Below are 24,317 nucleotides of genomic sequence, written 5' to 3' on the forward strand. Positions count from 1 at the left end.
TCTGACGGTTGATAACTGTTTCAGGGCTTGGACCTCTATTCCAATTAGGATGGTGAGAGATAATGTATGGTCAACAGTGCCAAACATGGCTAATAGTTCAAACAGGGCCAGCTAGAAAGACAACGCATACATTGATGACATCCATAGCTTGGAGAATACCATCTAGTATTTATTGTATCAGTGCTACATTTTCATCAAAGTCTAGACTGGAAGATATCCCTTGCAATATATTTGTAAGGAGTTGTAATGTGACAAATTGGTCAAGGTACCTAAGAAAGTCCACTTAGAGGGATATGATCTTTCCAGAATTAACCAAAGATGGGATGAATTAACAATTTTGAGAATTCGCATGGCTAACGGCCTGATTTAAATTTTGGTAAAAATTACTCAATCACAACGGTGATGGATTTCTCGTCTGCTGATAAATCCCATTGTATCATGTGGGATTTATATTCCGGCGGATGGGATATCTGTCATCATTGTAACGGAGTAACTCGTCCGTCAAGATCTAAACCAGGCCAAAAGTCCTGAGTACAATAATTTATTCATTTTAGTGGGATGGGTCATCTGTTGAAGATGATGTCTTCAAGGCTTCAAAAAGACTGACGATTTAGTGGGGTTCTTCATGATATTACTGGAAAGGCCTACGTTAATAAAAGTATTTTATAAATTATTGGAATTTTTAATAACCCTCTATGAGAAGTTGGAAATATTTGTGGCGATGGCTGGTGAGCACGAAATGCTAGCTTTCGATAATACTGACATAAGGTTTCATGGTTTGGAACATAACTTTGGGATGGCTTGCAGCTTAATTGATATGTTTTAAAATAGTTGGTTTTGGTATGAAGGGTTTGGCCCTTTAGTGTGTGACAGTTTCAATGCTTGTTGTTGTTCCTCAGGTTCAGGTTTTCTCCATGCTTTTTAACTTCCAAAGTTATCTTTTTGGTTGGTTCTGTGTGTATCTTTGGTAGATGCTTTTAAGTTGTGCCATTAAATTTATGATGTTTAGAGTGCCTAATTTAAAATACTTCAAGAGAACGCCTGATGAAATTTTCGAAAGGAATGGTTCTGACTTTTCTGAAAATTCTACAATAGAAATACCTTTTAGTTGTAAATTATGGTTCACCATTGCTGTTGGTTTTATTTCCATCTCTGACTCACTCCAGAGGAGCAGTGTAGAAAGGTAGAGAGTGTTAGACTGAACTGCCAATTTGTATAGCTTTTTCAAGATGAAAGAGATCTGGGAGACTAATATGTAGGTTGATATTTACATTGCTGTGGGTCAAAAATGATGTCAGTTAGAGAGGTAATGAAATGAGGAGATTTCTGATTGTCTTGAGGTGTTTTGATTTTCAATAAAATTCTTTGGGTGTTGAAGACACCAAGCATGACATTCCTTGAATAATGACTAAGCACAGACGTGATGAAATCACTGAAGTTCAGAGGTCAAAAAAGAGGAATTAAATCCAAGATTGCAGTAGGTAATGTGGAAGCAGATGTTTTCATTAAGGGTAAGCTTGATTGATACTGATAGCTGTTCGATGGAGGGACAGAAAGGGGAATCTACTACAAATGGTTTCATTTGTTCTCATGCACGGCTGCAATACCCCTTCCATTTCTGTTAGGCCTGTCTTTTTTAGCTGTTTGTGAGGTACAGTGTAGTTGTATGGTAGCAGGATGTCAAACAAGAGTGTAGAAGTGGTGAAGAACACAGTTTCAGATACAAAATGTTCAGCAATTACGTGAACACCATACAAGTCCCCGACTCTATCAAGTATCGTGAAGTAAAAAGAGAAGAATGTTTGTGATACTTGTTTATGTTTAATTAGGTACCGAATTTAATGTACAGCATACTAGAATCAGGTAATTTACCAACTCTGTACATTTTGTATTGACTCTGTTTGTCTGTCTCTACATCTAGTGACACTTCCAGCTATTTATTTCAATATCTGTTATTCTACTGCATCTATCAGGATCTAACCTAAGAGGCATCTATCTCAGAAATGCAATAACATGCCTGGGCCGAACTAACACCTATGAATCACTTTTCAGTCACTATTTGTAAATTGTTGATAAAAATCTATTTATGTTTCCTAAATGATAACACAGTGTCTTGTGATTCTGCTTCCATTTGAAAACTGAAGATGTAAGAAAATCATACCTGCTCTTTAGGTAGGTTATTACATCCTTTGCTTGATCAATGGTGAGGACGTGAAGCATGTATTCTTTTTCGGCTCCTGACTGCCCGACCCCAACCATTGCTCGTGCAAGTTCTATTATGTTGTCTTCTAATGACATTTTCTTTGCTGAAACGATATACATTTATGTTAGTGGAAAACATTTTCAATTTTATTTTTCAGAGCTCAAACAAAGCAGTAGACAGAAGGAGTTTTCAAGATAAATACTCTTGAGGGTAAATATTCTATTTGAGGTAAAGAGGTGAAAGTATAAATATGAGAGGACTTCATCTTGACTTTAAGATTGAAGGTCAATGGTAGTAAACAGGTAGTAATAAACATACACCACTAAGCCCACAGCATCCTTCCATTGCATTACATCTATTAGCCACCAAATACAAGCCTCCAGCTCACCACATTCTAAACCATTATTGGTATTCTCACTTACTCAGAAAAGATATTAGAAACACGAGAATAAAGAACAGTCCTTTCCTTCCATTTCAACATAAACAAGTCAAGAGGAACATTTATAGTCCAAGAATCACAGATGATTTCAAGCATATTGTTTTTCACAACTTGAAAACCATAGCATTGATCAGAAATGTTAAACGTTTGATTGGAACAATGTTTAGAATCAAAGGTGCTGTCTTATTTTTTACAAAGGGATTATTTAGTAGCATCTCCGTCCAAATTAGGAAGATTACACAAATTTGATGCTGGTATAGACAGGCCGATTTACAAATAAATGCTCTTACACTGAATAAAGATTAATGGCTTGATTTAGAGTTTGATGGACAGATTACTCTGTCATAAATGTGCTGGATATCCCGTCCGCCGTATTACAAGTCCATTGTATCTTTTGCTACTTGACCACTGCTCCACCACCAAAAAACAATAACGCTTCCAGACCTTGGTGTGGTACACAAGTGGCCACAGTTTATCAGCAGTTGGTCATAATTCACATGATCGGTCACAAGTCATCACAACAATAACCAATCCTTTGCACACAATCATGAAATGGCATAAGTCGTAAATTATTTTGTCCATTCGCAAATCGTTGATCCCCAGTCTTAAGCTGGTGGGTCATCACAATAAATCATCTTCAACAGCACTCTCCGGCTCAGTTCCAGTCCGTGTCATGAGAGCCAAGGCCCCCTCTGGTTACACTCGTATTGCGGCTAGGCTTTCCTTGCTACCGATGTGACATATTCAGACCTCTCTGGCTGTGCCCGGGCTGCAATCGCTGTGTTCGCTCTTCGACAGACACAGCAAAACCCCTTTTTAGCTCTTTGTTTGCCCCTCAATGTCCCTGCTGTGAGGCATCCCAAAGACACAGCTCTGGCACGTCTTCCCATTCAAAGGTCTCCCGGCCACCCTATTTTGCTATTGATGCTGGTTATTGGTGCTGCTTCCGCCACCCTGTCAGTGGTTTTAATGACTCCTGACAGCTCCCCCTTTCTTCAAGAAGCACCTATTTCTACACACATGTTCATGAGCCCCTACGACGCTCTGGAGCAATACGCCCTGAACAATCCGAGAGGATGAATACTTTTATTCTTGCTGTTCCATATAATGCAAACTCACCAGAAAGTATTTTAGGACCAGTTACCTTGAATGTTCCAGGTGGGTTGATCAATCTTGCCCGGTCTTTTCTACTGGACCTTGGTTGTCACATGCAGCTTTACCTGAGACTTGGTCCATTCTCTCCTGCGGTCCTTAGCAGGAATTGCTCTATGGCCGTCCCATGCTACTATGTCTGCAGAGGTTTCTTATTTGCGAGCTTTAATTGCTGCTACCAGGCCTGCCTAAGGTTGACTAACTGAAAAGCTGGATTTGCTAAATTCCAGAAATCTGTGGTGTACCCATGTGTTGTCTTAGACTGAGGACTACTGGGCACGTAACCGACTCTCTTGCTATCTTTTGTCCATTTGCTAATCTGCCTGATTATCTGACCCTGCACCCCTGGTCCCATACTTGAGCCTATCTGCCCGTGTGTGGCTATGGAGAGGCAACCGAAGAAATTCCTTGTATTTGGTGATCGTACCACCAAAGATTAGTGAGTTTGTATCTTTGCATTTGGAAAAATACAAACCAGAAGCAATGGATTTTGTAGTTAGTGACTTGTGAATGGAGTATGATGTTGTACTCATGCATCCTTATAGCTTGAGCAGTAGCCATCTCTTCTGTAATCCTTGTCCATTTGCTAATCTGCCTGCTTATTGGACCCTGAACTCCCATTCCAATTTTAAGTCAATCTGCCCCTGTGTGCAGCTATAGGGAAATCACTGGAGGTAGTTCATTGAATTTGGTGATCTCCAAGCAGCACTGTACCCACCAGACATGGTGGGTTTGACATGTTGTACTTGTGACAAAGACCCAATCAGAAGCTATGACTTCCATCTTGAAAGTCTTGTATATTCTTGCCCTTGCCTGCATCAGGAATAGCCTTTGACAGGCGGTGATAGAATGGAGCAGTAATATGATCTGGGCAGTGCCCTGGAATTATGGAGTAAGAAAATAGCAAGTATGCCTCCCAATGTTACCTTTTTTGGCCGTACTACTCAATTATTCACCACCTTGCAATTGTTAACCTTGTCTGGTCATCAGCTTAATTTCTATAATATCTGTGCAGTACTTAAATACTGACTTCATTCGACTGCCAGGTGATCAGTTGACTTCAGACATGACCTGCCGCTGTGTGTAGATACTTTAGTGACTATTCGGTTGAAACTGGTTATGTAGGATATAGGCTATGTGGCAGATGCTGCAAAACTATAATTATGTAGTAAGAGATTGGCTGCTTGAAATGCCTATCTCCAGTGGCCTTGTTATGGCACACTCTCACCGTTCCTCCAATGCACCCCTTGGGCAAATGTGATCATGGACAAGGGGCCGCTGTCCGCTGGCTACCTCATTTGCCTTTATTCTTTCAGGGTATTACGTGTAATTTAGCTCCGTTGGCATCATGGGACTCAACCTTAGCTTTAGTTTGCACCAGAAACTTTTAGATAATGCTATGCTGAGGAAGTTGGCAAATTGTATGCCTTCTTAGCCATCTTAATCTCTCATAAACCATTTAACATTCCAGGGGTTCTTGAGGAAGTCTGGGATTTCCTTTAACCACTTCAGCAGTGTACCCTTCTTTAATTATGAAAAAACTGAGAGAAAGTTGAAGGTTATTGGCTGGCTCCACGTTTATATCAATACACTTTTATAATCATCATATCTACCGGGATATCCTGGTATATTACATCTGTTGTTCAATTTTAACCCTTCCTGTTTGACGTAGAAGGCTGCCATCCCCGGGTTATCAGAACTGCTTACGTCTGCCTAAAATGCAAAATTGGTACCCCTCTCTTACAGGTAACATATGCGCCACAAACACAGCTCAGCTACCCTGCATTTATGAACCTCATATACGTCGCCGCTTATTTCGCAAAGGACACCTTGGTTTGCACGGGGACGGGACTAGCCACGTTGGTATTACAACACCACACCATGACAAACAAACTAAGCTCGTCATCACAAGCGGTAAAATCAACTTGATTCAGATAGTCACACTGCTCAGCATAAGAGTACTTTGTAGATTCAGACATTTAAGGTCACAGCTACTTCTTACACCATCTTCGGTCGGATGTAATCGAATTTAACCTCTCAAGTACCGTAACAGAACTTCTTGCCGTTCTGAGGCGCTTAACTTGTTTCCTATTCCTGTGATCTAACTACTCAAGCCGTATTTGCTGAGCTGCACTCTGAAGTGCACTGTGGGGGTCATTACGACCCTGGCGGCCGGCGGTAAGTTGGTGGTAACACCGCCAACAGGCTGGCGGTGTTCTGCCAGCAATTATGACCGTGGCGGAAAAGCCACGGCCATACCGCCGGCCCCTCCACTTTCCCGCCAGGATTCCGCCTGGCGGTCATAATCCCCAGGGCAGCGATTATGAGTCCCCGACCGCCAGCCTGTCCGTGGCGGTACACACTGCCATTGAAAGGCTGGCGGTAAGGGGACTTGGGGTGCCCCTGGGGGCCCCTGCACTGCCCATGCACTTGGCATGGGCCGAGCAGGGGCCGCCAGGCATAGCCCTGTTGCGCATTTCACTGCCCGAATTTCGGGCAGTGAAATGCGCGACGGGTGCTACTGCACCCGCTGCACATCAGCATGGCCGCCGGCTCTATTATGAGCCGGCAGCAATGTTGATGTGACATTTCCGCTGGGCCAGCGGACGGTAACACTGTTACCGTCCGCTGGCCCAGCGGAAATGTCATAATAGGGAGCCAGGAACACCGCCGGCAATGGCGGTATTCTGTCTCCCGTGGCCTCGGCGGTCTTTTTCAAAGACCGCCGAGGTCGTAATGACCCCCTGTATCTCTTATCTCTCTTCTTGGTGAAAAGCCCTTCCACCCCGAACTCAAGTATGTTGTTCATAATGCCCTTTAAAGGTACTGCACGAATATAGCAAACTAGAACAGCGCCTGGGCCCAGGCGCCAAATTGGTGGCCTCCCATTACCATATCCACTCCATTTACCTCTGGGCAGTTGTAGATTCGAAGATAAGTGATATAACTGATTTGTAAGATATGGGAGACTACCTGCATCTGTGGAGTCTTTTCACTATATCCTATCAAGCTGGCCCACTACATGCAAACAACCGGCCCACCCTAGATCCCCCAGGCGAGCCATTAAGGCACCGCCTGTTTGCCTTACACCAAGTCATATCTATTCCCAGACGATGGCCTTGAACCTTTGTCTAATGCAAAAACAACAGAAGATGGACAGAATGCAGAACAATTCAAATATTCACCCCCAGTCACAGATCTGGGTTTAATCCATCAGTTTTTTTGCCTGCCATGCCATTCCAGCTCAGACCCAGCCATATGCAAATCAGTCTTGTCCCTGTTCCTCATGGGAACAGTCCAGCCCGAACTGCCATGCCAGGTCCTCCCTTGACCAGAAACAAGCATCCTGGGGCCGGTTTCAGCGTATCACCCTTCATCAGCCAGGCTAGCTTGAATCTGGTGGCATAGCGAGCATGGGAACCACGTCTGGGCATACCCTTCCCACTTGGGGCGACAAATGCAAAAATACCAGAAGATGGACGGAATGGAAAACAAACCCTGTCACAGATCTGGGTTTAATCCATCAGTTATTTTGCATGCCATGCCATTTCAGCTCAGACCAGCCATATGCAAATCGGTCTTGACCCTGTTCCCCATGGGAACAGTCCAGCCCGAACTGGCAGGCCAGGTCCTCCCTGGACCAGAAACAAGCATCCTGGGACCGGTTTCAGGGTATCACCCTTCATCAGCCAGGCTAGCTTGAATCTGGTGGCATAGCAAGCACGGGACCCACGTCTGGGCATACCCTTCCCACTTGGGGCGACAAACGCAAAAACAACAGAAGATGGACGTAATGTAGAACAAATCAAACATTCACCCCCAGTCACAGATCTGGGTTTAATCCATCCGTTTTTTTGCCTGCCATTCCAGCTCAGACCCAGCCATATGCAAATCACTCTTGACCCTGTTCCCCATGGGAACAGTCCAGCCCGAACTGCCAGGCCAGGCCCTCCCTGGACCAGAAACAAGCATCCTGGGACCGGTTTCAGGGTATCACCCTTCATCAGCCAGGCTAGCTTGAACCTTCGTCTGTCAGCGTCAGTCTGCATACTGTGGTGGAGTGCGACCCAGTGAACTCCCGCTCTGAAACATAGCTAAGAAAATATTTTAGACCTGGTCAACTTAAGGGTAAGGCCAACTGAGATCATTACTGTGCCTTTGTGTAACACTTCAGTGCTATCTCTCTAGCCATAAGTGACCAGCATCATCTGCACCTCGAAACCTTTTTCACACAGGGAGAGTGTTCGAGCAATTAGCATTCACCTGAGTGAAATTCTCGACTTGCTCTATAACAGTACAGTATGTTGGCAAATTGACCCAAGGGTACTGGAGTTCTTTACATGAGCACCAGTTACGCTACAGGAAGACACATTCATTTTTTGATAGGCACAATGAGGTTAAGTGATTTGTCCAGAATCGCAGAATGCTGAGCCGACGCCGAGACTCAAACCAGGTTCCCCAGCTCCAAAGTGTGCAGCTTTGTCCATTAGCCACATCCTCTCCATATAACCTGCAATGTGACCGGACTCCAAAAAGAAGAAGGATTGCATAACGACTGTCCTTACGGTAACGTCTCTGCCCAAAATACCACATTTGGCCAAACAAGGGATGGTAGCCCCGCTCCAGTCCTGTGACTGTATCCATTGGGCCCTTAATTGGAGCCTTGCTGGCACGACATGAGTTCTCAATGCCATTGACTGAGACTGCTTTAAATGGGGAGCTGAAACAAAATACCTTTCCTTTCTCAAAAGGCACAGATAGTGGCCCGAACAGGTCAGTGACTAGTGCTGAAATTAAAATGCTCAGGAACCACAGTTCCGACTCGATGAGGTTTTCAGCCCTCATTAAATAGTGCGATAGTGCCACGAGAGAATTGTGCTCAGCACCATAACGTTGGGACGGCGGAAGGAATATCCACCACATTTGCCTTGGAGTAACCTATCTGGCAAACTATAAATCAGGCTTTAAGAGTCTCCAAAAAAACATTGAGAAACTAACGTACTGAGCATACTGTACACACTTACTAGATGGTAAGGGAACAGGATTGTGCACATTATGAAGAACAGCCTATGCCAGTATTTGAGTTGAGCAGCTATTTCATATTCATGAGAATACAATGACACGCCCATTCTAACAATTGTACAGAAGTTCGGGAAAACTTGCAGTGCAAATCGAGATGCGAATCCTCCGATATGGCGGAGAAGCGTTGCCCACCTGCCAGCAGCAGCAGTTGCAAAACTTTTACTACAAAAAGAAAATAAACTATGTTTATTATCTTTTTGTAGTAAAAGGGCGGGGCCACGAGCTATGACGGGAACGAGGGGGAGTGCTCACTCCCCCTCAGTGCTCATGTATGTTTGGTCAGCCGTCTTGGGCCGGCCAAACACACATGCGCCCCGGGCTCTCTCCAGTCCAGCAACATAGTTGCCGGGCTGGAGAGAACCGGCACAGGCTCACAGTCTGCCTGGGATGTTGCAACTGCACTTGCTGAATCAAACACCAGTTTCGATATTGGCATGTATTCATATTTGCTGGAGTGTCAAAATGGAATGGAGAAAAGTGGAGTAAAGTGCTGTAAAGTGGAGTTGTAGAGAGTCGTGTATTGGAATGGCATAGTGTGGATTCATGTAGAGTGGCATACACTGGAGTGCAGACGAGTTAACTGGTGTAGAGGACATAGGCATAAGGTACTTCAGAGTATGGAGGAATAGAGTGCAGTGGCATTTAGTGCAGTGGCATTTAATTCAGTGATGTACAATGCAGCATTGTAGAATGCAGTGGTGCAGATTATTATTTTTATTTACTTTTTTTTTAAAACAAGCAAGAAATACATCCATATTTTGTTCACCAGTGCCACTTATAAATAAATGAAGTAGAACAACATACAAACATCAATACCTTATATCCAAGCATTGCATCACCGTAGACACACTGCCCCCTATGACCCATCTGGAGTTGACAAAAGATATATAGTGGTGGGAACCCAAATGTCTTTTGGTCTTGATGGTCATGGCAACTCGTCCGCGTAGAGTTCCAGTTGGGTCCTACAGTGAGTCATGCCCGACAATCATTGACGTTTAGTTGGTACTGATCATTTGCCCCAGTGCAGTCCAACTCTCTACAACAAAGCCAGTATCACAAATGTATGTCTGGCAGGTTGCTGGTCCTTGACCAGTCCCAGCAAACACACCTCAGGGTCGCAGGACGCCGATTCCAACACCACATCCACTAGAACCCCTGCAATTTGAGTCCAGAATCTTCTAACAGGAATACAATGCCAAGCTAGGTTCAGAAAATCTGCATCTGATATCCACACACAATATGTATCCCTTCTCAGACCATATTTGCTTAACTTAACAGGTTGTAATACATTTGGTGCAGGTACTTGAAGTGTATTATGCTTTGCAATTGGACATGAGGATGTTCAGCTGCATGCAGCAAACTTCCCAATCAGTCATTGTCAGCGGCCTCTCCAGGACAGCATCGCAATTCTCCAGTGAATTATCTCTGGTCCTAGGCCTGTCTGTTTGTGCTGCATCATAAAGTTTAGTAATCAGGCTTCTGTGTGTGGTGCTAGTGAGCAGGGTTTGTATCACACAGAGTGTAGGGGGTTCCTCTGGATATTGGTGGCAGAACTTGTGTAGGGGAGCGCTAAGGTGATAGTATGTGAAGATCAGTAACAAGCTGTGCCGCTGTGTATGTGAGAGATCGCTGAGGGTGATAAAGGTGCTGTTAACATATGCATTGTCCATAGTTTTTTAACCCTGCATTATCAAGCAGTCTCAACGCTGAGCCCTCCCTAGTTACTGATATTGAGGGGTGAGAGACCCTCATTGTGGAATGGACCACTTGATTCTGGTTCGTGTTATTCCTTCCCTTTTATGTGGCAGTGTAGGCTGGAGTGGGATGGGATGGGCATCATCATATTCCACTGGATAACGTGTGGAATGTGCTTGTGCACATAGATAGTATAAGTGAAAGTCAGGCGCATTGGAGCCCCCACAGAAGTATGTAAGTGTGAGGGTATCCCATCTGATCTTAGATTGTTTCCCAGCCCATGTCAGTGTTGGTAGATGTGTTTTTAGTGTTTTAAAAAACACTTGCAGTAGTACAACAGGAATGTTAATAAAAAGATTAAAAAAACATGGGCAGCACCACCATTTGCAGTGGCGAAGATTAGAGTGGTGCATAGTAGAGTACAATAGTGCAGAGTAGAGTGGTGCAGAGTGGAGTGGCGCAGAGTAGAATAGCGTAGAGTACAATGGCATAGAGTTTAGTGGCATAGAGTTCAGTGACGTGGTGCATAGTGGAGTGGCATACAGTTGAGAGATGCAGATGGCAGTGGTGCAGATTAGAGTCAAGTGGCATAGAGTGCAGTGAGTTAGAGTGCAGAGTAGAGTTGAGTGGCACAGAGTGCAGTGGCATAGAGTGGAGTAGTGCAGAGTAGAGTGGCAGAGAGTTCAGTGGCAGAGTGTGCAGTGTTGCAAAGTGGAGTGCCGGAGTGCAGTGATGTAGAGTGGAGTAGAGTGGCAGCTAGAGCAGTGGTGCAGAGTACAGTGATGCAGAGTAGTGTACAGTGGCATACATTGCAGGGACACAGAGTACAGATGTGTAGAGTGGATTGGCATAGAGGACAGTGGCGCAGAGTGGAGTAGAGTGATGTAGAGTCCAGTGCATAGAGTAGATTGTTTCAGAGTACAGTGAAGTAGAGTGGGGTGGTGCAGGTTAGAATGCAGTTGTGTAGAGGGGCATAGTGTGTAATGGCGAAGGTAAAGCGGTTTATAGTGCAGTGGCATAGAAAGCAGTGGTGTGGAGTAGATTAGAGTAGCATACAGTGGATTGGCGTAGAGTGCAGGGGCACAGAGTTGAGTGTTACAGAGTAAAGTGCATTGGTGTAGAGTGTATTGGCGTAGAATGCTGTGGCATAGAGTGCAGAATGGCATAGAGTACAGTGTCGTAGAGTGGAGCTGTGCAGAGTAGGTTGGTGTGTTCTAGACTGGAGTGGTGCAGAGTGCAGTAACAAAGGGTGCAGTGATGTAGAGTGGCTATGAGTGCATTGGCATAGAATAGAGTGATACAGGTTAGAGTAGAGAGGCATAGAGTGAAGCGGCGTACAGTGCAGTGGCACAGAGTGGAGTGGTGCAGAGTGCAGTGGTGTGGAGTGCTGTAAAGTGGAGAGGTGCAGAGTAGAGTGCAGTGGGTGGAGTGGTGCACAGAGTGGAGTGGCATAGAGTGGAGTATTCATGGTGTGGTGTCATTACAGAAAACACATTTTCAATCGAAATGACCATTATATTTGTGCAGACATACAGTTTTACTAATAAAACTATACAGTGCACAGATAAAAATGTGCAGGAATTGCATCACCTATTTTAAAGATTTGTTTTGATCATATTAAAATATTTGTTTCCAACACACTTTAGAGTAACAAAAAATGAGCTTAATTTGTGCATTCATAATTCTGATATACTCTGAAATACTTACACAGTTCATTTAAAAATTGTCATGTGCTAGAAAAAACCTCTTTCCTACCACCTGTATCCAGCTAGATTGTAACATAAATCTTCACCTTTGGAAGATAGCGCCTGACATCTGACCTAGGTCTTTAAATGCACAGCAAGTATGATGAGATAAGAACAAGATTTAGAGGCCTGTTAGCAGAAAGCAAGTTTGTGGAACTATGCATAAAACATGGGTTAGGCAAGGGGAGGGAAAAACAGAATCTGAAAAGCCTAAAGCAAATAAACCCAGCAAAAAGAAAGCCAGAAGTGTGAGTTACAAACAACAAAGCCGATGGTAATCATCAAGTGGAATGCATTCCTATGTCAACTTTCTGAAAGTCCCCAAGATGCCTTTAGCAAACTGGACAGCTGTGCTGTCTGGTAGGCTGCAACCTGTAAACAGAAGGCAGTTACCAAGTGTAGATCAATGGGCCACATCCAAACTCAGGCAATCGTGCCTTTGATTGGTATAAGGGCCAATTGAAGACGCATACATTTGTAGAGGAATGGCAGTCCTAAAACATACCTCACATAGTCATCATTATTGCAATAATATATTCAATTATAAGTGTCAAATAATTGTATTTATCGTTCTCACCAATGTATAGCTAATTATTCTCACAATTGCCAACACCACTGCAGTGTATAGCATATGATACAATAACATCCAGTTCTCGGAAGGCTTGAACACCTGTTCTCGTATTCTGTCTGTAAAGTATGGCTTACTTCAATAATCTCAGATTCACGTGAAAAGAAGTGAAGCTGAATAAACAAGTTAGTGCGCGACAGTTAGCACATAAAACACTCACGTGACAAAAATTGTAGGATAAACAGTGAAAATGTCAAAGACCTTTTAGCAGGACTGGCAAATAGTGGAAAAACAAAGGCATACCACACTAATAAAACCTGAATGGGAATGGACACTGTTGTAAATCATTGAAACAGAGCAAATGTTCCAAAAAGTAAGCAGCATGGGTCTTGCATCTTTACAGAGGTGAGGAAATACAACAGATCACACCACAAACACTTTTGCCAATAAAATATATTAAAAAACGAAGTTACCGCTGCCACAGTATTCAGATCATGAGCGAGTGAAGAGAGAAAGCTAGACGGATAGGAGAGGTGAATGTCCCTCTACTACTCTCCAGCGCACTCATCACAGAGGGGAATAGGGTACCATCAAGTTGCAGGGGCAGCAACAAACAGCCAGCAGTAATACAAGAAGGCCGACACATGAGCAGAAGGGCGCAAAGGTTGAAACACATCCGCAAGTGAATAAACCCTTGTTGCCAGCAAAAGTGCTCTTATGCTACTGAGATTTGGAGTGTAAAGTAAAAGTGAAGCAGAGGTAAGTACCAAATATCCCACATAACCTGACCAGTTATCTTCTTGAACGACACTGCTCCTGTTGGTGTGATGTGATCTCAGTCTTGTAGGTGTCAGCCCAACTTTTACATTATTCCTTCAATGAGCAGGTTCTTATTTTTGGAATATGTAGTGCTTTCAGTTGCATTTTCAGCTCATGATAAAAAGCTATGTGCACCTGCGCAGGTAGTGTCTATTGCACTGATTTCACAACTTTTCAATGTAAAATGTAGCGTTGTTAGTACTTCGACTGCGTGGCGAGGGTGGTTTGTACTAGATTTTACTTCCTGACAGCTTAAGGTAAGCATTGTAGTATTAACAAATACCGCAACTCTGCCTCTAAATCTAGGTTTCATTTCTGTTTTCCAGGTCTGAAACAGACTTTATACATTAAAGTAAAAAACGTTATTATTTCAAATAATGTAACGTGTCAATGAAAGCTTATCACACTGTAATTTTCATTTTTGAGTATGTGGCGAAGCTCAAATAACAATGTGAGGATACATACATTTTAATGTTTACTGATAACATAAGGCTCGGATTTATTATATTGGGGTCTGCCCTTTACATTTTACGCCAATGGAAGGATTAAAAAAAATATTTATATATCCCATAAATTACATGTCTTACAAAGGTGTCACACTGTCCTGTATTCTTTATGGGCATGTTTTGTTTTCTCACTTAAAATAGCCACATTTATTTCAATTTTTATGACTCGGATATATGTTCTGAAATTGTTCTCGGTCATTTCTGAGCAGAGGTGTAAGGTAAGAGGCCTCTGTGAGGATTTCTTGGCAACATAGAAAAGGCGACATTTTGCCTCACCCTCGTCTGGTGACGGGGCCATGTGAGATGCCTCTTAGAACGATCTGGTACACTTTAGACGGTGACACCCTTGGCTTCTACTGCCTTGCTTGCAACAGTTCATTATCTTGCAATAGTACATTTATATTGATGATCAGATTTACTCAGAAGCTGAGTCTGGTATTTTAGCTGGATCTGGGGCTCAGTCAACAAATGCATTCACTTTGGATCACTGACAGAATACTGGAAACAAATATATCGTGTAGATATAGTATTGTGTCAAACATATTGAGGGCCACACTATCGAGAAAGTAAGTGCAAATAAGTCAGTACAGTTTTAATATTGACGATATATTTTATATATCGTCAAGGTACATATATGTGGAGATAAATACAGCAAAACTTTGGTTTCCTATATAAAGTTTCCTTCATGATATTTCTATCCTTGGTATTCTTGACACAATACTTTGGTCCATGATATTTCTGATTCAATTATTCTGTGTAAATACCTCCACTTCAGGAGTGGGTGATAAAACAAGGACTATTGAGTTGCACTCCTTCTAGCCAGGGCTCTCTCAGGGTCAATCTCAATGTAGGAGGCTGGCCTGGCTTATAGTGGGTACCTTGTGGTACTTACACCTTGTGCCAGGTCCAGTTATCCCTTATTAGTAGATTAGAGGTGTTCTGTCAGCTTAGGCTGATAGAGGTAGCTATAGCAGAACAGCTTAGGCTGAACTAGGAGACATGCAAAGATCCTACTATACCGCTTATATCATATAGCACTATATCATAAGAAATGACAATACTCAGAGTTACTAAAAATAAAGGTATTTTATTTTAGTGACAATATGCCAAAAGTATCTCAGAGGATATACTCCCTTAGGAGGTAAGTAATATACACAAATTATATGCACACAAACCAAAATCAGGTAAGTAACAGTTAGAAAAGTAGTGCAAACAATGTAGGATCACAATATGCAATATGCAATAGTGAGAAATAGGCCTAGGGGCAACAGAAACCATATACTCCAAAAGTGGAATGTGAACCACGAATGGACCCCAGGCGTAGTGTAATGTGTAGAAGGTTGCTGGGACTGTTAGAAAACACTAAGGGTGTCCAAGATACCCTAACCGAAGACCCTGAAAAGTAGGAGTAAAGTTACCCTACTACCCCAGACAGACAGTAAAGTCGAGATAGGGGATTCTGCAAGGACAACAACTGACTGCAAAACACTGAAGACGGATTCCTGGACCTGAGGACCTGTAAAGGAAGGGGACCAAGAGTCACGCAAGTGTCCAGGGGGGGCAGGAGCCCACTAAACCCCAGATGAAGGTGCAAAAGGGCTGCCTCCGGGTGGAAGAAGCCAAAGATTCTGCAACAACGGAAGGTGCCAGGAACCTCTCCTTTGGTCAGAAGATGTCCCACAGCGTGCTGGAGGATGCAGAGTTGTTTCCACGCAGAAAGACCGTAAACAAGCCTTGCTAGCTGCAAGAGTCACATTGAGGATTTTGGGTGCTGCTGGGGCCAAGGAAGGGCCAGGAGGTCGCCCCTTGGAGGAGGAGACAGAGGGGGCGCTCAGCAACTCAGAGAGCCCCCACAGAAGCAGGCAGCACCCGCAGAAGTACTGAAACAGGCACTTAGAAGATTTGAGGACAGCAGTTGACTCAGAGTCACAAAGGAGGGTCCCACGACGTTGGAGTACAACTCAGTAAGTTGGGCAATGCAGGACAGAGTGCTGGGGACCTGGGCTAGGCTGTGCACGAAGGAAGTCTTGCAAAAGTGCACAGAAGCCCGAGCAGCTGCAGTTCACGCAGTACACAGGATTACTGTCTGGCTTGGGGAGGCAAGGACTTACCTCCACCAAATTTGGACAGAAGGGCCACTGGACTGTGGGAGACACTTGGACCCAGCTCCTGTGTTCCAGGGACCATGCTCGTCTGGATGAGAGAGGACCCAGAGGACTGGTGATGCAGAAGTTTGGTGCCTGCGTTGGCAGGGGGAAGATTCCGTCGACCCACGGGAGATTTCTTCTTGGCTTCCAGTGCAGGGTGAAGGCAGACAGCCCTCAGAGCATGCACCACCAAGAAACTGTCAAGAAAGCCGTCAGGATGAGGCGCTATAATGTTGCTGGTAGTCTTCTTGCTACTTTGTTGCTGTTATGCAGGCGTCCTGGAGCAGTCAGCAGTCGATCCTTGGCAGAAGTCGAAGAGGGAAGTGCAGAGGAACTCTGGTGAGCTCTTGCATTCCTTAACTGAGGAATAGCCCACAGGAGAGACCCTAAATAGCCCACAGAGGAGGATTGGCTACTGAGAAAGGTAAGCACCTATCAGGAGAGGTCTCTGACGTCACCTGCTGGCACTGGCCTCTCAGAGCTGTCCATTGTGCCCTCACACCTCTGCATCCAAGATGGCAGAGGTCTGGGACGCACTGGAGGAGCTCTGGGCACCTCCCCTGGGAGGTGCTGGTCAGGGGAGTGGTCACTCCCCTTTCCTTTGCCCAGTTTCACACCAGAGCAGGGCTGTGGGATCCCTGAACCGGTGTAGACTGGCTTATGCAGAGAGGGCACAATCTGTGCCCATCAAAGCATTTCCAGAGGCTGGGGGAGGCTACTCCTCCCCAGCCCTTCACACCTATTTCCAAAGGGAGAGGGTGTAACACCCTCTCTCAGAGGAAATTCTTTGTTCTGCCTTCCTGGGACCAGGCTGCCCAGGCCCCAGGGGGGCAGAAACCTGTCTGAGGGGTTGGCAGCAGCAGTAGCTGCAGAGGAGACCCCGGAAAGTTAGTTTGGCAGTACCCGGGCTCTGTGCTGGTGACCCGGGGATGCATGGCATTGTCCCCCCAATACCAGAATGGTATTGGGGGGATAATTCCATGATCCTAGACATGTTACATGGCCATGTTCGGAGCTACCATGGTGACGCTACATATAGGTATTGACCTATATGTAATGCACGCGTGTAATGGTGTCCCCGCACTCACACAGTCTGGGGAATTTGCCCTGAACAATGTGGGGGCACCTTGGCTAGTGCCAGGGTGCCCACACACTAAGTAACTTTGCACCTAACCTTCACCAAGTGAGGGTTAGACATTTAGGTGACTTATAAATTACTTATATGCAGTGTAAAATGGCTGTGAAATAACGTGGACGTTATTTCACTCAGGCTGCAGTTGCAGTCCTGTGTAAGAATTGTCTGAGCTTCCTGTGGGTGGCAAAAGAAATGCTGCAGCCCATTGGGATCTCCTGGAACCCCAATGCCCTGGGTACCTAGGTACCATGTACAAGGGAATTATAAGGGTGTACCAGTGTGCCAATGAGAATTGGTCAAATTAGTCACTAGCCTGCAGTGACAATTTTAAAAGCAGAGAAAGCATAAACACTGAGGTTCTGATTAGCAGCGCCTCAGTGATACAGTTAGGCACCACACAGGGAATACATACAGGGTATACTTTATGAGCACTGGGGTGACACATAGACAAAAACAAACATACATACAGTAAAAATGGGGCTAACAACCCAGGCAAGATGGTACTTTCCTACACTCAAGAAGTCAGCTGTGCCTTCTTTAGCACAGCAAGAACTTAATGCCTTTTACATCCACTTAGGAACAAATGGAGGCAAAACCACTTGACCCCTGGAGAGCAGTTCCTGACCCTGGATTTTAGAGGAAGTCAGAAATCCTTGAGTCCTCTTTATCTGACATTCAGACAACATCTGTGTTCTTCCAGATGTTTCTTCCCGGGTCCATGAATGTTCTGATAAGGTGGTTATGAGGTGCCAGGCGTATCCGATGCACTAGCCAGTGATGGAAGGATTCTCCACACCTAATCCTAACAACTTTCCCACCAAAACCCAACCACTTTGTTCAGACTTTCCTTTTTCAGTATATTGCAAAGCTTCACAGAGCCTCTTATCCAAACTGGTCCTATCCTTTCTCCAGCAGCCAGCTCACTGTGTCTGCTTTTAGTTACTCCCATATCGAAATGAGTTGCCTTTCCCTCTCCTACTACATGAACTGGATTTCCCTCCTGCCTGGAGCACCAGTAAAAACTCTAAGGTGGTGCAGGCCAGAAATAGTTTCAGTTCATGGGATCTCCATTTCCCTAACTATTGCCAGTTGTTCCTACCATATGGTTTGATGGTCACTGTTGATATCAATTCAGCCGTCCTGCTCCCAGAGGTAAGACCTGTGTCTTCCAGGAAGAGAGTCTTAAACAGCCAGTCTGGCATCCCTCTTCAATCTCTGTAGTTGGGATACTTGGCAAACCCATTATAAGTCAGTTTGCCTTCAGGCTGCACAAAGTACAGTTTTTTAAGTTTATTTTCCCTCAAACCTATCAAAAATGTACTTTCATTATTGAATTATATTTTTATAAACAAATGGAAAAACAATGAAAGTTCTAGTAATTGCCCAAGCAAAAATAGTGAAAAGAGGCTTTTATTTATAGCTCAGCTTCCTGATAACTTTACTTAACATAGTGAGAATCAACTGAAAATGCTAAATGAGGGGACTATATTGTAGGCTTATAAAGCATACTTTAAGGGTGAATTAGCTAGTGTATAAAAGCAGCTTTTCATATATGGCAAAGCTATTTTCCTTGCCACGTGACACAGCAGTTTTTTTTAACCTGCAGTCCATCATGAACACACCAGTGCTTTCTGGAACCATAAAATGTTGCTGTGTATTTGGACCATATAAAAAACACCGCAGACACCATATAGCATTTACCTCTAGTGGCACTGGCACAATTTCTGCACCAAGGTACCATGGCCTTACTGGAAAGTTAAATAAACCAGTTGTGTAAGAGCAATTCACAGTACAGTTTTAGGGACACAGCACATCCATAGTGGCATGTAATGGCAATGTCACAGTGCGCAGACTCATAAACTTTAAATTTTTACTAAGTTTGTTTTAAGGTTTTTACCTTTTTTCTCACATTGTTATGTGCATGAGACTGATTTCGCTGTTCTACAGAACAGTGGTCTGTGCTGTATTCTCTTTCTTAGAGCACCATCGTAGTGCAAGAAAATTATTGATAATGTTTATCTTCTCCTGTTTTCTGACTGTAACGACAAGTAAACAAAATATGCCCTAAAAAGTCAATATCCTGAAAGGTCCATTATTTGAGCCACAATCTAAGAAAAAGACAGCTAATTTGCAAATGTATTACATGCATGCTTTTAGACCATGTAATTCATTTATATGCATATAACTTCACCTGTACAGTATTTAGGCCACATGTGCATTTGTATTTTGTTGAATTACTTACTTTCTAGGTTTACCATCAAGGAATGCAGTAGGGTCATGAAACCACATAGCTGTGGGGCGGCAAATTTGACGTCCTTAGCCCACCAGAATCCCGAGACATAGTAGTCCAGCAGTACCGCTTCATATAAATTATACAGAGGTTGCTTAAATTTCAAGACTTCTTCCAGTATCCTAGAAGAAAAAAGATAAATATTAGAAAATTTTGTTTTACAAATTTACATTGAATTCAAGGTTCTAAAACATGACTTTACTATTGTTATAAGTGCAAACATGGAGCATGCAGCAACAACTGCCATAACATATTTAAACATATTTAAAAGCCAAAAACATTGATGTTAGGAATATGTTTACTGACAGCTATCAGCTTTTATTACTAACTTTTTCTGGCAGTACTTGTTCAATTTACTCGTACAGAAAACACCCGAAATATATAAAGATATTGTAGTCGAGGTGTTCTCTCGGAAAAATGAGCCCTCTATGTAGTAGACAAAAAACGTAGTCTAAATACACCTCGATGTTTTACTTCCACATATGGTAATTTATTCCCGATGTATTTAAATAGAAACACCTTTAAGTAATTCTGTGTGTCAGCGACAGATTGCCAGGAGTGTGCTTGGAATTGTTTGTGAATTCATGGCAGGTATAAAATGTATAAAGAATCTAAGACTATGGGGGTCATTCCGAACCCAGCGGGCAGCGGAAGCCGCCCGCCTGGCGGGAACCGCCAGAAGACCGTACCGCGGTCAAATGACCGCGGCGGTCATTCTGACTTTCCCGCTGGGCCGGCGGGCGACCGCCAGAAGGCCGCCCGCCGGCCCAGCGGGAAAGCCCCTTCAACAATGAAGCCGGCTCCGAATGGAGCCGGCGGAGTTGAAGGGGTACGACGGGTGCAGTGGCACCCGTCGCGATTTTCAGTGTCTGCTAGGCAGACACTGAAAATCATTATGGGGCCCTGTTAGGGGGCCCCTGCACTGCCCATGCCTGTCGGCAGGATGGCGGGAAGGGAGTCGGAATCCACATGGCGGTGCTGCGAGCAGCGCCGCCATGGAGGATTCTTTGGGGCAGGGTAGCTTTCAACTCAAAAGTTCTGTGAAACAGTCCCTTTAGGAGTTAATTTAGTCCAACCCCTCTGCAATTTAGATATAGGGGGTCTCTTATGTAATAGAGGCCATTAAGAAGTGCCCTGCACTGAAGGTGCCAGGCTTAGATAGGATCCCAGCTGATCTTTTTGGGGCCAATGTATCTTTATGGGCTTCTCATTTGACCAATGTTTTCAAGGCTGCACTCCACGTGGGCCCCTCTAAGGCATGGTCACATGCAATAACAGTATCTATCTTTAAAAAAGGATCTAAGGACGACCTAAAGTGTTACCGGGCCATATCGTTAATAAACTCAACAGCTGGCAGGGTCCTACTGGAGCACTTGAAAACTAGGACCAATGACAACAGCGTTCTTTCCGATCTCCAGTTTGGCTTCCGAGCTAATGCAATGCTTTAACTTGTACATGGCAATAAACAAATACTTGCTGGTCAACGGGGGCAACCTCTATGTACCCTACATGGACCTAAGGTCGGCCTTTGACTCACTCAATAGGTCAAAGCTCTGGGCAATAATGGGTGAGATGGGGGTTGAGCTCGCCATTATAGACTTTCTGAGGCAACTCTATGTGGACGTCACTACAAGCCTGAGATTTGGCCCAGCAGGGGAAATTACAGAAAGTTTCCGATTAGACCGTGGTTGCATGCCAGCCCTATTTCTCTTTTCTCTACATGTCAATGATATGGAGAAGCATCCTCTGAGTATCAACACTGATTGTCCAATGTTAGGCAGGCATTGTATAGCGGCATTGGCATACACAGATTATACTGTTCTGTTGGCAAGCACTTCAAATGGGTTGCAGCACTTATTAGACCAATTTTTCATCTTTATGTCCAACTTAGATATATCAGTTAATCAGTCTAAAACTCGTGCTATGGTTTTCGGTCATCGTGCTAGGGCTTGTAGGACTTTGTTGGTCAACAGAACTAAGATCAGTAGGGTTCCATCGCATCTCTATCTGGGAGTGCTGTTTGATGATATATTGATCTGGCGAACATTTGAAGATGGCAGGGTAGCTGCCTTAGCTAGGAGCACAGAAGCAGTCTTAGGCTTTGCTAATGGATTAAGAAGCACACCCATTAAAAAGCTGCTGGAAGTCTATACCGCCAAATGCCGCACCAGTGCAACCTACGGTGTAGATGTCTGGGGCATTTGTGATCAGCCGAGGCTGGGGAAAGTGGAAATGGGTTTATAAAACGACTGCTTGCTGTACCCATATATACCAGCAGTTACATATAGCATATGGAAATTGGGCGTGAGCATATAAGTGATTTTATGAGATTGCAGCCCCTACTCTTATGGTTAAGGACATGAACAAAGGAGAAGACAACACTAAATCGTGCAGTTCTGACTGATTGCCTGGTTCTGGAAAAAAGCTAAAAAATATCCTGGCTTTCATATTTATATCCAAGACCTGTATTTGGCTGGTCTTGGATGAGCTGTTTCTGAACCATACCACCTCCAGGCTCAGCTTTCAGAAACACCTGGTGAAAGCATTCTTAGATAGATGTGCAGAGGAAAAGATGGCAAACAAAATCTGGTCTGTTCATGGTTGTAGCTCACGCTCAAATTAGAACATTCCTTGCTACTGAGTCGTATCTTCTATGAGTGATTAATACACAACACAAGTATTTGCTGGTTAGATTACCCATGAACACTACTACCTATTTGTTAGTGCTGTACCCGATATATGCCACTTTCTCTGCCACTCTTCTATCCTCGCCCTCCGACGGATAGTCTGCACAAAGCACTGTGCACATTATCCTTTTTTGTAAATACTAGTCTACATTGAGTCTGTATACATCTTACCATTCTTGAAGCAGGCTAAGATAAGGCAGTGCAGGGTTGCCCAGGGTTCTTCCAGAGACTACCCACAGCAAAGTTATGCCACTCCGTAGCAACGTATATAAGCGGGCTATACGCCTGCGCTCTGTGTAATGACCAGAATAAAATTGGCCTTGATAGTAATTGCCTTTGGACATTGAATGTTTAAATTGCTGCTGGTAATTGCACCTTATGATGTATTACTCAAACCAGACCGATCCAAACAAGGCTTAATTACATACTGTAACAGAACCACTTTGCTTATGATTATGTCCTGCAGCCAGTATATAATATTGTTTTATAATGTAAATTGGAATCTCTTTCTACATAGTCGCTTAAGATCTTTTATGTTTTAAACATTTTTATGATGTATCTGGTGTTTATGTGTACTTTTATGATTTTTGATCAAAATCAAATAAAGAAAGGGTAGATAAATAGTTCACTAGTTACAGTATGTAACCCTGCAATTTAGGAATGCACGGTTACAAAAAACATTTATGTATTTATATGCCACAAAGCTGTATACAAATATTTTTTTTGTTCATTTCAAAATCATAAGTAAAACAATCACCTGTCATTTTCTGTGTAAACAAATCTATTTTCTTGAGAGCAAGATGTTCCAGAAATGTGTGAATTAGCATTAAATAGCAGCCTTAGGAACACTACTGATTTTGTTAAAATGTGGTGCCCAAGTCTAACAAGTATTATGGCACTATAAGAAGTAAAGGAAAAAGAAAGCAAATCCGTATAATTAATAGTTAACAGTAAGGTTTTATTTTATTATGGGACTGATTTACTAATGGGAAATCCAGACTTATGACCTTCTTAAGTCTGAAGTCCCAAGTTACCTACTCCTGTTCTCATTTTTGTGAAATTCATAAAGTGTCACATGATTGTCTGAAAATATTGTATCTTACACTGGTTTGCATGAGCTATGCCAGTGGAAATCATCAGAGCATAAAATAATTCATTAAGAACTACCAAAGTCGAAGAAATGAATATATCAATATCTCATGACATTTGGGAAACAGACAATTGACAGTCAGTGCCATCATATGGGTGCATGCCCAGTCCCATACACATAGCACATCAACTGTCCAGAAATGGGTGCTTGTCAGACACACATTAACAGCAATACACATTAGCAGCAAAACAATGTACAGGATGTATGTTATCAGGAAAACAATGATCTAGAAATCCCAAGCCTAACAAGCGATAACGTGTATGTCATTCATTGAAACATCTGGCACTTAGCTAATGCATGCATATATAAATGCGTTTTACTGCACGAAATCTGCACAGGGTGTATGTGTCTTCTAGGCATTGGTGCGAAGGACATGCAGGTAAACATAACTAAAACTCTTCTGTGAGGAAGGAAAGTAGTATACCAAAGAGAGGGGACTCTCATAGTATGAATATTCAAATGTACACACCCTTTACTCATTAGAGGTGATGGGTGGGAATATGGTTATGTGCCAAGATATTCAATATATATTTTTATTTGAATAGAAAAAATATACATTCTAGTTTATAGCAACATAAAAAATACTTTTACATTATGTTACTACTCCGCAGCATGAAGAAACACATTTCTATTAATTAATTTAAGAGCAAATCTCCAATTCCAAACATTTCAAAATCTTTGAATAATAGTCAATCTCAA

At 43.4% G+C, this 24,317-nt stretch overlaps 1 protein-coding gene across 1 annotated transcript in view; it reads right to left on the reverse strand.

Annotated features, from left to right (window-relative positions):
- The window catches only part of CABCOCO1 (ciliary associated calcium binding coiled-coil 1), a 186,485-nt gene that overhangs the window by 123,926 nt on the left and 38,242 nt on the right, over positions 1–24,317 (reverse strand). Inside the window, exons 3-4 of the mRNA XM_069242513.1 lie at positions 19,734–19,903; positions 2,162–2,306 (exon numbers count right to left, since the gene is read on the reverse strand). Coding sequence (XP_069098614.1) covers positions 2,162–2,306; positions 19,734–19,903 — 315 coding nt within the window. The remainder of the gene's footprint in view (positions 1–2,161; positions 2,307–19,733; positions 19,904–24,317) is intronic.

The sequence above is a fragment of the Pleurodeles waltl genome, chromosome 6 (genome assembly GCF_031143425.1).
Source record: "Pleurodeles waltl isolate 20211129_DDA chromosome 6, aPleWal1.hap1.20221129, whole genome shotgun sequence".
Classification (NCBI taxonomy): domain Eukaryota; kingdom Metazoa; phylum Chordata; class Amphibia; order Caudata; family Salamandridae; genus Pleurodeles; species Pleurodeles waltl.